The sequence below is a fragment of the Populus alba genome, chromosome 10 (genome assembly GCF_005239225.2).
Source record: "Populus alba chromosome 10, ASM523922v2, whole genome shotgun sequence".
Lineage (NCBI taxonomy): Eukaryota > Viridiplantae > Streptophyta > Magnoliopsida > Malpighiales > Salicaceae > Populus > Populus alba.
Window position 1 is genome coordinate 8756206 of NC_133293.1, and position 16753 is coordinate 8772958.

The 16753-nt window shown below is 34.5% G+C and overlaps 3 protein-coding genes across 4 annotated transcripts; 1 reads left to right on the forward strand and 2 right to left on the reverse strand.

Moving 5' to 3' along the window:
• The first annotated feature begins 3000 nt into the window (after positions 1-3000).
• Positions 3001-7299, forward strand: LOC118048865 (kinesin-like protein KIN-10A). The gene is given in 7 exon segments (XM_035058702.2): positions 3001-3352; positions 3355-3921; positions 4564-4719; positions 4823-4930; positions 5017-5127; positions 5221-6792; positions 6892-7299. Coding segments are annotated over 7 exon segments (2892 nt in total). The 5' UTR covers positions 3001-3259; the 3' UTR covers positions 7177-7299.
• Positions 7300-7373: 74 nt separating this feature from the next.
• On the reverse strand, positions 7374-9420 carry LOC118048864 (uncharacterized). Its single transcript, XM_035058701.2, has 4 exons — positions 9126-9420; positions 8784-8881; positions 8411-8501; positions 7374-8268 (listed from the first exon to the last, which is right to left on the reverse strand). Exons 1-4 carry the CDS (start codon positions 9277-9279, stop codon positions 7778-7780), a joined length of 834 nt encoding a protein of 277 aa, XP_034914592.2. The 5' UTR covers positions 9280-9420; the 3' UTR covers positions 7374-7777.
• Positions 9421-12012: 2592 nt separating this feature from the next.
• Positions 12013-15527, reverse strand: LOC118048863 (glycolipid transfer protein 1). Of its 2 annotated transcripts, none has more exons than XM_035058699.2 (7): positions 15222-15527; positions 14980-15136; positions 14325-14380; positions 13780-13910; positions 13142-13277; positions 12579-12710; positions 12013-12231 (listed from the first exon to the last, which is right to left on the reverse strand). In XM_035058699.2, the coding sequence occupies exons 2-7, from the start codon at positions 15110-15112 to the stop codon at positions 12196-12198; spliced, it is 624 nt and encodes a 207-aa protein (XP_034914590.1). In that variant the 5' UTR covers positions 15113-15136; positions 15222-15527; the 3' UTR covers positions 12013-12195. The 2 variants fall into 2 exon arrangements, with proteins under 2 accessions (XP_034914590.1, XP_034914589.1); XM_035058698.2 differs by having other exon boundaries at positions 15344-15526.
• Between the last annotated feature and the right edge of the window lie 1226 nt (positions 15528-16753).

Below are 16753 nucleotides of genomic sequence, written 5' to 3' on the forward strand. Positions count from 1 at the left end.
AACTCAAATTGGACATGACGGTTCTTATATAAACCATCTACAGACAAGTGTTGTTTTGAGGTCAGCTCTTGATGAAGTTCTTGTTCTAGACCCAGGAAAACCAGCAATCTCATTTTCTCTGTGAATGAGAACTGCTAACCTCTGTTCTCTCTAGAATCAAGAATCTGAAACATACAAGTATCTTCACCTGCAACATTTTGCCGTGCAAATGCTATGAAATGGAAGCTGCACTGTAGGTCTTCCCCATAACATATGACATCTGCACGTTTCTCTTTCAAATTGGAGGGTTGTGAGATTCAAATATGTTAGTAGGAAAACATGATGGAGCTGTTGACTAGATGACTGCAGCTAGAAGAGACACTTAACAGGGAAACAGGGGCTGCTTGTGTCCTGTTAGGAGCTTCCAAAAGAATTTTATAATACTGGATGATGTCCAAAATATTTTTATTATGGTCATGGAACACGAAGAATAATTGATGTAAATGTTTAGTTCCTAGAATCTCTTATAGTTTTCGAACCCTCATGTTTTAGTCATTTTTTTGTATGCGTTCGTACCACCTAGTAATTTATTCTACGGCCTCATCTCTACAACATCTGAAATATTGGGCACAATCTTGAATCCCTTTTAATTTGGTACATGACAGAATCTTGAATCTTCCAAGTTATAAATGCTAGAATGCCAATGTGCCAATGTGGACAAGCAGAACTTATGTTCTATTTTTCTTGAATATTCTTATCAGAGTGCAGAGTGCTGTTTCTGGCCTGAACAGAGGTCTTGCTGCTAGTGAAGATCATCAACTGAAGGCAGATGTTGCTGCCAAGCAGCTTGAAGCTGTGGGAGGACTCGTTGATCTCTCAAATGATATATTTTTTTTTTTTGGATCGAGAAACCTTATCTTTTATTTTATTCCAGATGAGTGGGTAAAATGGTTGAGGCTTTTACAAGAAATGCACGCCCTGACTCGAACTCACCTGCTATGATCTCAAGATGCTACACTTGTATGATATCGATAAGCATGGATGCAAACCCGAGTCGTCCTCGTGGAAGCAAGGGCAACCTTGTCCTGGGCAATAAATATATAAATTTTTTAAGCTCTCAGGTTTTAATTTACACTTAAAATATAAAAATAAATTTGAAAGTACATAAAATTAAATGTAAAAATAAACTCATTATTAAAGATTCTCGAATATAATTCATCTACAATCAAATCTGAATCGATCATGTCAACTGGAAAAAATAAATTAAAGTCTGCTTTGCTTTATAAGTTTACATTCTCTCATTTTTCATGCTACGCCTTTTTTTTTTATTCTGCTTCTGTCTAGTCGGCAACATATGCTTATGTTGCAAATAAAATTTTACTCTTAATAAGTTGTTTTGCTTTTATTTGAATTTTTTTTGTTAGTACTACCAAGGTTAACAAGATTTTAAGGAAGCAATTTAATGGTCGGATTGAAAATTATAACGTAAAACTGATTAAATTGTGATTTTTCGCAAAAATTCTCAAGCTAAAACATCATATTAGAAGGTGAGAAGTCGTAAAGCCCACCTCTTTGACCTCCGCCACTGGAAGGCTGCTCCCCATAAGTCTGGTAGATAGCCTGCCACATGACAGGCTACTTCTTGCATGCTGTGAAGGCTCATCTACATTTGTTTGATCTAAAGTAACAAGGAAAGAAAAACTAACTCTGTATTAACTGTGATGACAGTCAAGTTGGATGTGTCAGAATCAACGTTTCTGCTGGATGCACAAGACTTACAAGGTGTAATCTGCCCTAAATTACTGGTCTTTGAGGGTTTTTTTCCTGGTTTTTAAATGGTTTCTTGATTAGGTATTCCAACGAATAGATGTCCAAGGAAAAGATTTCGACAACATCGTAGAGCTTGAATTAGGAGCTCCATGGCCCCTACAATCTGTTGAAGTGACTGCCACATTGACCCACTAATTTGAGCGGTTGGCCTTTCTCATTCACTCATCCCATTTGTATTTGGTTGTCACTCTCGTTACTGTTATTATTTCTTCTTTTCCTACGAGCTGGAAACCAAGACGAATGCTTCGAGAAAACAACTGGGAACTTGTCACATCTTCCGCCATTACAAGTACCTCGAATTCCAGATGCATTCAGGCCTCCATCTGATACTGGAAGCGGTGAGGTGGAAGTTACCTACCTTGATGCTGATACCCGTGTGACAAGAGGAGACCTTCGAGTTTTTGTGATCTCGTAAATTCTTTCTTGTGCAGTGTCTTAATTCATTCAAGGTTTCTGTACATGTAAAGTTGTCTTCCACATGTTAGTGCTTTCTGTTATTTTGTGAATACACGGACCACCGGGGGGGGGGGGGGGGGTGGAAGAGGCAGCAATGTAAGAAAGTAAAATCTTGATTTGTAAATTTACAAATTGTCATCTTACCCCCTATGTTTTAGATTTGATCAATTGACACCCAATCTGACAAAATGTGGGCCAATTGGCTCCGATGAATAACCTCCCCGATAAAGGGACCGAATTCATTTTCTAGAAATAAAAGAATTAACTCTATTTTATTTTTTTGGAAAAATTCCAAACAATAATTCTTAATTTTTTTTAAAATGTTGTGATGTATTTAAAGGATTGATTTGGTTATATGGGATGATTTGGCGGTGAGCAATACCAAGGCAGAGAGGAGGGATTTTTCAGGAAAAGTTCAATTCAGTCCTCATTTGGAAGGGAAAAAAAAATCATTTCCTATATAATTAATTGGGGTAAATTGATCAACATTTAAAGCTGATTGGGATTATGGTTATGGAAAATTTTAAAGTATTTTTATTTAAAAATATATTAAAATAATATTTTTTTATTTTTTAAAAATTATTTTTAATATGACTCAATTGAAATAATTTAAAAATAGTAAAATAATATTGATTTTAAAAAAATAATTATTTTTTAAATATTTTTAAAATACGAAAACGAATAAAAGGTGTTATGATGCAAAGGCTCATGCCTCTCAAGTGGTTGGGACAGTTCACAAGCGTCCCAGCACAGAAATAGACGTTAGAAACCATAACGGCTATATTCAACTTCAAACATGAAAAACCCTAATTTCAATTTCAACAACTCTTCTTTATCTCTCTCTCCCTGCATCTATCTTACAAGATCAAGATCGAATGTCAATATTTTCTCTATCTCTCTAAAAACAGAGCTCACAGTCTAGTCTTGAAAGAATACCCATAAAAAAACCAGCTGCAGACCATAAAATTCTTGTCTTTCCCTTGAAACAAACACAATGGCCCCTACACCCTCTTCTTCTTCTTCTAAATCGAATCAACCACACGTCTTAAAGACTCCTCAATCAAAACATAGGATAAATTTCTCTTCAACAAGAACTCCAAACCTAACCCATCTCCAAACCCTAACTACACCATCAAAGAGATCCCTCAAGACCACCCCATTGAAGTGATTAGCAGGATACGAGATTATCCTGAGAGAAAAGAGAAACCCACTTCGATCTTGCAAGTAAATCCCGAGAACAACACTCTTCGTGTCCGTGCTGACATTGGGTACAGAGACTTCAGCTTCGATGGGGTCTCTTTCTCTGAAGAAGAAGACCTCGATTCCTTTTACAAGAAGTTCGTGGAGTCGAGGATTAATGGGGTTAAATTGGGTGCAAAATGCACAATAATGATGTATGGTCCTACTGGTTCTGGGAAAAGCCATACAATGTTTGGTTGCTCGAAGCAGCCAGGCATTGTTTATCGGTCTTTGAAAGGTATTTTAGGAGAAGGAGAAGAGGGAAGTGAAGGGGGTGAAGGGGAGAAGCTACAACTTGGTACTTTTGTGCAAGTTACAGTTTTAGAGATTTATAATGAAGAAATTTATGATCTTTTGTCGACTAATGGTGGGGGAGGAATTGGAATCGGGTGGCCTAAGAGTGGCACTGGATACAAGGTAAACTTTTCAACAAGTTCCATTGAATTCTCTGTTAATTAGTTTGCTTCAGCTTCTGTGTTGTTGGGATTAAAATTCGGTTTTGATTTGCTTAATTTTGAGTAGATATTGCTGTTCATATTTTGATTAGGGTTTTATGATAGTATGCTACCATTAAGAATTTGTTCCTGGTTAGCTATTGCTGTTTGTTTTGTTCATGAAAATAGGTTCAATTGTATGCTTTATAAAAATTAAGAATAACTAGATCGGTTCTCTCTGTTAGTGTTTCAATTTCTTCTCTGCTGTCGTATCCATACCACCTCTTTTTTTTTGCCTTTCCTGAAATTGGTTTATCAACAAGAAATGAAGAATAACTCGATATATGAAAATTGTTCTGTCTGTTATTGTACCGGAAGAAGTCGGGAGTTGTTAGTACTAGATATTACATATAAACCTGTGACAGCTAAGCTGTTCTTGTATTTGTATTTTTTTTCCTTGGTTTGTGAACATTTAATTCGACACAATGTGTTTAGCTTATCTCTCTGTTGATAACCTGGGTGCATTTATTTTCCACGAGGACATTTTATGGGTTCATCACCTAATATCAGTTCTTGGTGGACAAGATGTTATAGTGGATTATGCTGCTGTCATCATTTTTTGCAGGTAAGACTAGAAGTGATGGGAAAGAAGGCTAAAAATGCGACTTTTATCTCTGGAAATGAAGCTGGGAAGATTTCAAAAGAGATTCAGAAAGTTGAGAAGCGAAGGATAATTAAGAGCACGCTTTGTAATGAGCGAAGTTCTAGGAGTCACTGCATGGTATGGCTCCTCTAAAACTGACTTGGATAAAAAAAGTGAAACCATTGAAAAGTATTGTTGTTTATTGAGTTTGACACAACATTTCAATTGCTTGTTTGCACAGATAATACTTGATGTCCCGACTGTGGGAGGCCGACTTATGCTTGTGGATATGGCAGGTTCAGAAAATATTGACCAAGCTGGGCAAAGTGGTTTTGAAGCTAAAATGCAGGTGAATTTTTGGGAATTCATTTCCCTCTTTTCTGTGTCCTGGCATTAAAAAGGAAAGCTGATTTTGTGCTTCTTTTGAAATGACAGACTGCGAAGATCAACCAAGGGAATATAGCATTAAAGAGAGTTGTTGAATCTATTGCTAATGGAGATTCTCATGTACCTTTCAGAGATAGCAAGTTAACTATGTTGCTCCAAGTAATGTCCTATTCATGTTGATTACAACTATGTTATGTTATGTAGCTTGTTTAAACTCTGCTTTATCAGGTTTTCCTGTTACTTATTTTCCAGGATTCTTTTGAAGATGACAAGTCAAAAATTTTGATGATTCTGTGTGCAAGCCCAGACCCAAAAGAAATACACAAGACAATCTGCACGCTTGAATATGGAGCAAAAGCAAAATGTATTGTCCGTGGTCCTCATACGCCAATTAAGGATAAACTTGGTGCTGAAGATTCTTCTGTGGGCATCTTAGGATCCAGGATAGCAGCTATGGATCAGTTTATCTACAAACTACAAATGGAGAACAAGCTCAGAGAAAAGGAGAGAAATGATGCCCACAAACAGCTGATGAAGAAAGAAGAAGAAGTTGCTGTGCTGAGAGCACTTGTTGAAGAGAAGGGATCTCAGGCAAGTGAAGAGGAGATAAACCTAAAAGTGAATGAGCGTACAGAGATACTGAAACTTCAGTTAGAAAAGAAGTTGGAGGAGTGCCAAAGAATGGCTGAAGAGTTTGTGGGGATGGAGAGGAGGAGAATGGAAGAGAAGATACTTCAACAGCAGCAGGAAGTTGAGATGCTGAGAAGGCGCTTGGAAGAAATTGAATTTGAGCTATGTTGTTCAAGGGATGAAAATGGTGGTGAGAATGGTCCAAGGGACATTGATGGCTGCAGCTTTGCCAGAAGGCTGCTGGGGGTTTATGCTGATGAGGACCCAGGGATGGTGAAATCAATGGATTTAGACATGGGTGATCAAGAAGCATTTGTTCGTGATGTGAGATTTGTTGGCACATCTGCTCATCAATCTAGCGTCATTGGAACCCAAAGCTTGTCTAGTTATCCTCATTTTAGTACTTTGAATCAGGTGGTTGATCATGGAGATAAAGTTTGTCTTAGCACTGTGTTTGAGGAGGAAGAGGTAGAAGAGGAGGAAGAACACAAAAATAAAGTAGAAGATGAAGAGGTGGAGAAAGAAGTAATAGAGGTGACGAAGATTGTTGACGTGTCTAGTCCAGGGATCAATTTTGGTGCTGGCTCCTTGATATCTTCTCCTCTGAAGTTTGAGGCACTCAAGGATGGTTCAGAAGATAGGCATTCAGTTTCAGGACCATTAAATGAGTATGAGAATGTGAAAGATAGGCCCTCAGTTTCAGGACCAGTAAATGAGTATGAGAATGTGAAAGATTCAGCCTCTTCCAGACGATTAAGAATCCAGAACATATTTACACTTTGTGGGAATAACAGAGAGCTTTGCCAACAATTCAGAACTCCAATACCTGCAAAAAAGAGGGTTGCAGATACTGATCCTCAACCATCTCCAATTTTGACTGCCAGCAAGGATTCTACTCAAAACATTTCGAACAAGGAAAACTCACCGCTCCAGAAAAATGTGCCTATGATAGAATGTGGGAAAAATCTGTCTGACATGATGGCATTGGCTTCAAAGGAGAACTACAATCCTTCAGTAAAAATTACTGATTCACAGATTGAAGTGCATGTGAAATGGGAAGCTTCTATAGGAAACAGTGGTAACTTCATCACCACACTTAAGGTGTTGAAGGATGCCACACTTGCTGACCTGCGGAAGCTGATCGAAATCTATCTTGCTGCAGACAATCAAGCATTCACTTTTCTTGTGCTTGGGGTAAGGTTTTATCCTCCTTTCCTTTAAACAAGATAACCCGCCTCTTTGTGTTTGCTTTTACTTGCTGCTGTTTTCTTATGGGATGCTATATATGTGCAGGATCCAACTGGAGCACCAGTTCCAAAAGAGAAAGAATCAACAGTACAGGCCATCAAACTCCCCATTTGCAACTACCAATCCCATGGCTATCTGGCTTGCTTGCGACCAGCCAAGGGAACCCAAGATTCGAATCATCTCCCATCAACCCCTCTTCCATTGACTCCATTGGAAAATAAGCTTCCACTCACCCCTATGCCTTGCTTGTCACATCAAGTTTCTGATTTATCTCCCAAACTAGCTGCACACCTGAACTCTACTCCCTTCGCTACTCTTCAAAGGCACTAGTAGCTATGGTGTGTGTGTATCTGATGCATTGAGTATATATGCATATGTACTCTTACTGGATTTTAAATGTGAATTTGTTGTCAATATGTGAGTTTGGTTTTCTGTCGGGGTATTTTTTGTTAATCATTCCTCTTCTTTGTTTCTGCTGCTCTAATTTTTTTCTCCTTTTCATATTATTTCTCAAGTAAGAAATGTGTTAATAAAATTAAATAGTATTTTATTTTAGGGTTTACAAGATTGGATAAAACTCATAATGAAACAGGAATACCTGAACAATGGTCTTGGGAGGCGGATTCTTTTTTAGCCACCGTTTACAGGGTACGCCAAAAGTATATCCATGTTTCCTTTTTTATATGCCAACAGGGAAAGTTGAGTTTGCTAGTTTTAGCTTTTCTTAACTGTAAGAAATTTTATTTTTTACGTGTAACAAATCAACAATAAAGCTGAAGCACAAGCTTTTGACTTTTCTCTATGCAAGATAGACATGTAACTAACTATATGAAGAGAGAATTTAAAAGCAAATTCAAGATAAATTGAATTATAGTTTACACTTTAATGCACATAACATTAAATCTCTAACATACATATCCTCGCATTCCTTTCATCGCTCTTCTTCATATGCTTCCAAAACAGAACTTAGTTGGCTTGCAATGTTCTTCCTTCCATGTATACTCTCAGACCCTCCAGGTCCAGGATCCGAGAAAGGAAGCGCTTCGTTTGAAGAGTTCTTCTTTTCTTTTGATCTTGATGACCCCTTAGACTTTCTTCCACGAGAATGCTTTGGGATGGTGGGCTGGTCTTGAATAGGCGATTCAGGACCAAGACTTGAGGTCTTGTGTCGTCTTGAGGTTCGACTGTTCCCTGACGATTCTTCCCTTGGAGAGTCCATTGATTTGTTTGAAGAGCGGTGACGCCTAGAACTCTTTGGCGCATCAGTGCCACTGGGGGAGTTTAAAGGTGAACCAGTACTACTAGATGCTTGGCGCCTGGAGTGCTTTGATGAGTCGGTACTCCTTCGGTCTGGGGAATTTAAAAGTGAGCTAGCACTACCCGATGAGAGCCTTGAACTATGCTTCGGCTTTTCAGTTTGACCTGTGTATATTAAAACAATGCAGAATTAGCAAACTACCTTTTTTCCATAACTCCACAGCAACAGAATAGAAGATTTGGAGAACATTGCACACGTCTTAATCCAAAAAAAACATAGATCCATGATCATTAGGGAAAAGCAAACCTTCCAAGGTTGAATCTGTTGAAAGGTTCTTCACATCTGTAGAATTTGAAGTCCCACTTAAAATTTCTGGAGGCGAGGTGAACTCATTCATCTGCACACGTAGGGAATTATTTCGTATCAAAAAGTCTATTTGAGCACTGGGATGGAGCAATACTTATCGTAGGTTCTTCAAGGGAGCAGGTTGGGGTCAAGATTTATGGTCTAAATCTCAATGGTGACTGATGGAATGGAGACATAGCTGTGAGGCAGGGTATATAGCAAAAGGAGCATCAAATGGGAGTGCCTATCTATATAGGAGACTTGAGCAACCAAGATCATCTTCGTAGATAACTACGACCTTAAGAGGCAAAGAAAAGGAAACTCATTGCCATACCCAGCTTGGTGCATTTGCAGACGGGCCATCCCATCCAATGTGAGCAACATGCTTTACATCAGTAGGCAATCCAATTTGCATTTCTTGTTCCTTTTCATCTGCAAAATTGGAGAAACGATTGGTGACAACAGGCATAGTACAGTGCTACTGCTGCTTATATATGTCCAATTAAATGTTGGAATACGAGCAATCTGAAAACGCTAGCAATATCTTTGGTGAGGACATAGCAGAATTAGAAGAATGCTGCATGCTGATATCAAATGCATATTGATGCAATATGAAGCTGCAATATCATTTGTTCTGAAACAATACTTTCTTTTAAGAGAGGAAAGCTGCTCATACCAAATATTTGTGAAATGTATCTTAGACCTCTCAAAAGACCTTTCACTTTGGTTGTCATTTTGGCCAGGCCAGGCAATTTAGCTGCGCCAGCAAGGTTGCTTCGTTTGTTGAAATATTGCTTCTGTGCTTGAAAAAAGGAGAAAAACAAGGACATACATCAGCAAAGCTGACAGAAGAAAATTCTTAAGCTTTTCCCCAATCTCAATATCTGTGTATTCCCATAAGAATTCACCGAAACAAGGAAGAATCTCCTCGCCATCTTAAATCCTTGCGAATTGAAATTAATTATCTGACATCTATTTATATTTCAAAAAACCATCTTTAAACATTTTAAAACTTGTTTCCATAAGGCGATATATATTCTAAAACAAACATCCCTAAAGCAAAATCCAAATCCATCAACTCACCAAGGATCGTAAGACAGACTCATGACAACTAGGAATAATCAAGGTAGTTAAGAACAAAATAAACATTAAGAAAACTTCAATTGAAACAAAGAATGTGGACATTCTATAGAGAAAACCGCACCTTGGGGGGGGGGGAAAAACGAAAAACAAGAAGTCAAGACGATCCCATTGCTGCAATGCCAGTGATCGCACATCAAACATTCTCAAACCAAAACCACACAGCTTGGGTCCATGGAAGAAGATGCCATCCCTCAACCCTGTCTGATATAAAATCCAAGTGGGCGGGATAGATGTAAAATCTTGATCGTTAACTTCTGTCTCCAATCAAGAAGAGAAGAGGGAGAGTATGAACTGGGAAATCTCCGAAATGTGTAGAGTCACACATCATTTTTTGTTTTCAAGGACGCGTTTTCAATTCCCATTGTCCGTCAACCAAAACCAGTAGATACCCTATTTTTCAGGCCAAATATCCAGAAAGGCAAAGCCGGCTAAATTTGGGTGGGTTTTTGTGACCTGTCTTGTCTTTTCATAAAACCCCGGGAAAAACGGTTATGGTTCTTACTTGCTATTGGTTCCTTCTGTTGCTCCTCTCTATTGAGACATCAGCATATAAATATAGTAGTGAAAAACAAAGGAAAAAATAATCAGGAACTCTATTTTTTTATTTTTTTTAGAATGCTCAAGAACAAAAATAAATAGTACAGTTATTTTTTAATTTGAAATCATTAATTACTTTTAATAGGACTACTTTTGTACATTGCCGAAGGCAAATAGGAATACAGATCAATTCAAATTAAAAGTATATATATATATATATACTAAGAGGTTCGGCAAAAGGCTTGTAGCACGAGAGAAAACAGTATGAATTATAATAATATTCATTCTCTCTTTTTTTATCTATTGTTTTATCTTTTACTTTTTCCCTTGATATTTTTATTTGTTTTTTTATATTGTATTTATTCATGATTAGACTTGGTTTTTTATTTTTTCTTTTAAGTTAGAGAAAAAAATTTATGTGACTTGGTCAATACTTACTTTGACTAAATTATATAAAATTTAATTAATTTAAAACGATTAAAGTTTTGAGAAGATTTGAAGATTGAATAAATACACAACCTTTCTTTTGTTTGGAATCAAAAACTGAATTGAATGGGTAAGAGAAAATATCCGGCCCTATTTTGTTATCACTATTATTTTTTTAATTTGATTATTTCATATCGATTTTATTTAAAAATTGAATTTAATGATTTGTTTGATTGCTTATATACAAGGATTTTGTAATGTTGAGAGAGAAAATTTAATGTTTTGTTAGACAAAATAAAATATAACTTTATTGATTTAAAACAATAAATGCTTGGAAGACTTAATTTAAAATTGAACCAAATGTGAACCCCGATTTTAGCAAGGTGAGGGATTGAAGAGGAAGGCAGGGGGATTGGTTCGTGCATGCAACCCACTCGCCAACATGTGGGGTAAGCCATTGCACTCTTACAATGCATGTGGCTTTCTTTAGTATTAAAACTAAATATTCTTTGATGGCTTTTACAGGGTTTTTTTTTTCAATTTTTTTTTTTTACTATTAGGTTGATTGATAATTGGATTTCATAATTTTTTTTTATTTACTTTTTTATAACGTGGTTTTAATTTCATGATTTAAGTCATGAGTTTGAAAGATTAACATGAATTAGCTAACGATTGTTTGGTTTCAATTTCATGATCTAAGTCATGAGTTTGAAAGATTAACATGAATCAGCTAATGATTGTTTTTTACTTTAAAAAAAAAAAAATTGTTTTGTTTTTCAATTTCGTTCAAGATTGGATTGATTGAGAATTGCATTTCGTAATTTTTTTTCAGTTAAATTTCCATTAGATCATCTCGTTCTCATGTCCCAGATCGTAGGATATGGTGGGTTTACAAGAGTTTACTTTGGTTTTTTTTTTTCTAGTCTCTTTTTTTATCAATTTCATCATTTTAGAGACATCTACTTTGTTAGGAATTGAGTTTTGTGTTTTTTTTTTTATATATATATAAGAATATATCAACCTTGTAATCTAAGTCATGAATTTGGTAAACTAACTCAGCTTGACTTAGTTTTTTTTTTTTTTTTTCATTTGATATTTTTCCAGGATTGAGCACCATAAAGTTATCTCTGCTCATGATGAATTTAGCATATTAATCCAAGTAAAGAATTATTTTTTGTCTAAACCTTTTTTTTTTTTACATTAAAAAAATAATTGGATGGCCCAGCAATCTAATTTAATCTAAATTTGGAAACTAGATTGTCGCCTTCTAAGAAGGTTATTCTTATTTTAATTGAAAAGGAGAAATACTTTTGAAAGATTAACTTGATGTGTTTGGATTTGTTCTCTACATTGCAATCCAGGGTTTAAATCATAAAAGTGGTCCAAAAAAAGTTCTCTACATTGTAATCAGACCAGAGCAGGATGATGAACCTTTCAGAAAGGTGAGGAGCAAAGACTAAATGAAAAGAGTGAGCATGTCATAACACGAGTTATACAGAAAAGGTTCAATAGAAGAGTTATATATAGCTGTAAAATTTGGAGTGGCTACTTATTTCTCCCGTCTAAAGTTTTTGAAGCCAAATCAATAGGGAGAAAAGGTAAACCAAAACCACTGGCAGGCATCAGAAGGAACTCCTCAATTATGAAGCTTTCATATCATCCAGACCAACGCTAGCCTGCATCAACAAATTAGAAGCGGTTAGCAAACGAGTATACGGTGACATTTTAGAATTATGGTGCTACAGCCTAAGGAAAACAAACAGAAAGCCTCCCAGCTAGCCCCCACTAGACTTTCCGGGCCCTTTCCACCTGCCTCGCGCCCCAGAAATTCCCAGTTTTCAGAGTGTGCCCATCAGAAAAAAAACAAAATAAAATAGAAAACACTTCATTATACTGGCAATGGCTTACTTGCATTTCAATTTGGCCTTTGTCACAAAGGTCAAAGGTGGAATTATCGCATCCTAGATTAAGCAGTTACAAAGACATTGGGTATCTCGGAAATTCAGTTACAAAACCATCTTACCAGGAACTTGTGATTCTCTTCAAGAAACGGAGGAAAGGTTGTACAAAATTCCTCCATGTCAGCAGCAACATCACCTGTGCCAGCTATTACTTCCATGAACTTCTTCCTATCTGGAGCAAGCTTCATGGCAATCTGTAATCCAGTATTCATTATGTCAATCAAGTCTCAAAAACTAATTTGGCTTGCCCTACACCAGAGTCTAACTAATTTACAAAACATGGACAATATTTTAGTGAAGCTATGGGGAATAAAATGACAGTCCAATTTATTGCCTAAGCTTCTGCACTATGGACTCAGAAAATCTTGCATAGCTGCAATAATGGCTTCCATTTTCTCATAAAACTGAGACAAACAAAATGCTCCCTCATTATATCCAGGGTTTGCTATAGTTTGCTATAGTCCAAGATAATTTTCAAAATTGTAATTCAAGAAACAATCAAATCAGTTCAGAGATTCCATCGTCTTGTTTAGGTCAACATGAAGCAAAGTACTTTGCATATAGTTTCCACTCATATAAAGAGAATATTAGGATAGAACTAAATAGATCAGAGACAAAGACATACAGTGAAACTTGAACTGGCAAGCCAGCCGTGAAATTTTTTCAGCGTCTTGCCATAGGAATCTGTACAGGCTTGTGACATTGTCCAATCTGGATGTGCAAGTAAATTCCGGAAAAGTTCCACCAGGAAATCCATTGCTCTGAGGATCACCAAGAATATTAAAACACATGAGTATACAATTTTAAATTCCTTAATCAAGGATTATAAGCAATGACTGCCATTCACAAAGAGCATATAAATTTCTTTTTCTGGTATGCCAAGATTGTTTTCTGGCAAAAACTCAAAAGCCCAAGATTATTTGCTTTAATCCTATTTCTTGTCCTGCATTTGATCTTACACACTTTCACCACTTGAAAACTATGCACCGAGGCAGTTCAATGAGACATTCAAAGTTTAAAATTTTCATATAAGATATGATTTTAAGGAAATCAGATGTATAAAGGTTCACAGTAATCTTTTCCACAATAACTTTCTAGCATCAAACTCTGTTATGATCAACATGCTCCAAAATTTCTTTGACTCTCTTGCAGAATAGTCCATTGTGACAATATGCGTGCCAATGACAAAATAAAATACAGAAAAGAATGGAGAAAGTAATTGTGTTGCCAATGACAAAATAAAATACATTATGTAGAATCTACCTGGTCAGCCAAAGAAGACCATTGGCACAACTTGATGATCCTTTTGCTGTTTTAGCATCAACCTCCTCTTGAACCATAGTGTAAAATTGGTTGTATTTAGATGGATCTGACAGATATTTGGTTTCCAATCTCTACAAGTGAAAACCAAGAATTATATAGTTTCAGTTAAATCAGTACTGAACAAGAACATAGAAAAGAGCCAAATCACAATCAAATGTGATAAAGAAAATGGTACAGTGATAGATGTATGAGCTGCACACTGCTCAAATGTCAATGACAGGCAAATTAAGAAGGAAAAAAAAACAGAGAGAGAGGGAGAGGGAGAAACAACAATTATGCTTCAAAATTTATTATCTATTTATTTGTTTATGAACCCCTCAAGTATACGAGTTTCATAGATATGCAAATCAACAGAAACAGTAGGGTAAATAGAGATCTCACAATTTTGTCACTGCCATTCATTATTATAAGACATATTTTATCAATCCACATATGCAGACAGCATAACTTATATAAACAAGCAGATAAGAAGCAAAAATGCTTACCGTTATGTTACCACCGATATCAGATTTTACAAGGGCCATAGCAGCTCCAAACTTATCTGTCATCAGAAGTAATGAAGGACTTCAATTTGCGACCAAGCATCTAGTAGTTGGATAATGGGAGAAGATATGATAATTCCAAAGAAATAAGAAATAAAATTATTATGGTGAAGAATCTCGCAAAGTAAATAAGAAATTAAGCAACCGCTTGGCATAACTTTTGCAAATTGATTCGAGTTGTGTTTTTAACTTCTGACTCCAAGAAAAGTCATACATATGTTTGGTTAGAAATAATTTTCGACTTAAATCAAAAGGTTTTTACAAAATTTTGACTTAAATTCTAACTTGCACAACCTTCCTTGTTCAAAAAAGTTACTATGAATCATTTTTTGACGAACATAATTCTAACTAAACTTTTTTCTTTTCACGAGTAATTTTTGAAAAATAGAAAAATAATTTTTGAATCATGACAAACAGACTCTAAATCTAACATCACAATAGGAAGTATATCTTTAACTAGGGATCAGTCTAAATTAATAACATATTAAACAACAGTTCAGTAACTTGTAAAGAGATCCAGAATTAAAAACACGAGAATGTGAAATCAATAGTAGTAATTAAATAATAATAATAATAATAATAATAAAAAGGAACGGACCAATAACAGGCAAAATCAATTTGCAGACATCCAAGAAAGGTTTAGTGAGCATTTCTCCGTTATCGGATCTGACATGCTTCATTCCTTCCAACGATGGTGCAAAAACAGTTCCTTGACCAGCTGAAGGCTCCATCTTCAATTTCTCTCCTCAAATTCACTGCAACAACATTCAATAGATAAATAAAACAGAGTTAGAAATCTGAACCTCATAAAAAATAGCATTTCATTTTAATCAGATCTACCTGCAATCACAGTATTACAGAATGATCTTAAAGGAATAGAAAGAGATTTATCAATTCAAGAACATAAAGAGAAGAGATGTAGTGTGATTGATTCGATTTTGAAAGGAAATGAAAGGAAATACCGGAGAATCTGATTCTACAGGTGGAAAGTGAGAGAGGTATTTGATCGTCGTTGATATTTTAAATATATAGCGAAAATCTAATCCCGTGGCGTCGGTTACTCGCTTTCACGTTTCGAATCCAAATCGTGCTTTTTTCAACTGCTTGCTGGCTTGATTGAGTGACTGATCACGAAGGACGAGGCTGATATTTATGAAAAAAATATTAAATATATAAGGAATTGTGTTTATTCGATATTATATGATCTTTACATAATATTTTAATTACTCTGTAAAATATTGGTAAATTTGGATTAATATTCTAATCCTTATAATTTTAAGATTAAAAAATAAAATGTTTTGAGCAGGTGATGTTATAATCTTTCCTATGTAAGAAATCTTAAAATATTTAAGAAGTAATTATTAAATATTTATTTTATGAGTTAATTTTTTTTTAAAAAAAAACAATAAATACAAACTAAAAAAGAAAGTCACATCTGGACAAATTAAAAAATAATAAAAATATTTAAACTTTTTTTTAATTTCTCTTATTTTATTGTTTTTCTTTTTAAAGTAAGTATCGTTAATTACTCTTAAATACTAAAAAATTAATTTATTTCATTTTAGTGTTTCTCTTCTATAAAATAAAATAAATATATTAGTTACGCACAAATACTATAAAATTCTCCAATTAATCCATGGATAGCAGCACTTCATGGATAACTAATTCCTTTGTACGTTAACATTACCAGAAACACGCAAATATAAAAGAAAAAATCATATCAATCTTATTAAAAATAATAAAAATATTTTAACCCAAATTCAAAAATATATTTTATAAAATTCTCTTTCCTCTTGCTAGTTATTTTTAAAGTATTTTAAAATTTATTTATTCCTGTAATGACTTAAATTCATAAAATACTTGAATAAGTGTAATTTATATCATTATATAGGTAAACTAATAAAATGTTTATAATGTTAATAAAATAATTAGTGGTATCTTATTAATTACTTTTTAAATCTATTTAAAATATATATATATATATATATAAAGATAAAATTTATGACTTGTTAAAAATAATAAAAATATCTTTATTTAGAAGTTTTCTTTCTTAATTTTATCTAATTTTTAAATAAATTTAAAATATAACTAATAAAATATCATTAATTATTATATATATATATATATGTATGTATGTATATGTATATGTATATGTAAACAGTAAAATATCTCAAGGTAAACTTAAAAGAATTCAAAATCTTTGTATTTTGTTTGTTTTTGTATTTTAAAAATATTTTTAAAAAATTTAAAAAATATATTTTTTTTTGTTTTAATTTAATATTTTTTTAGTATTTTAAAATTATTTTAATGTGTTGATGTTAAAATTAATTTTTTAAAAAATAAAAAATTATATTATTTTAATAAAAAATATT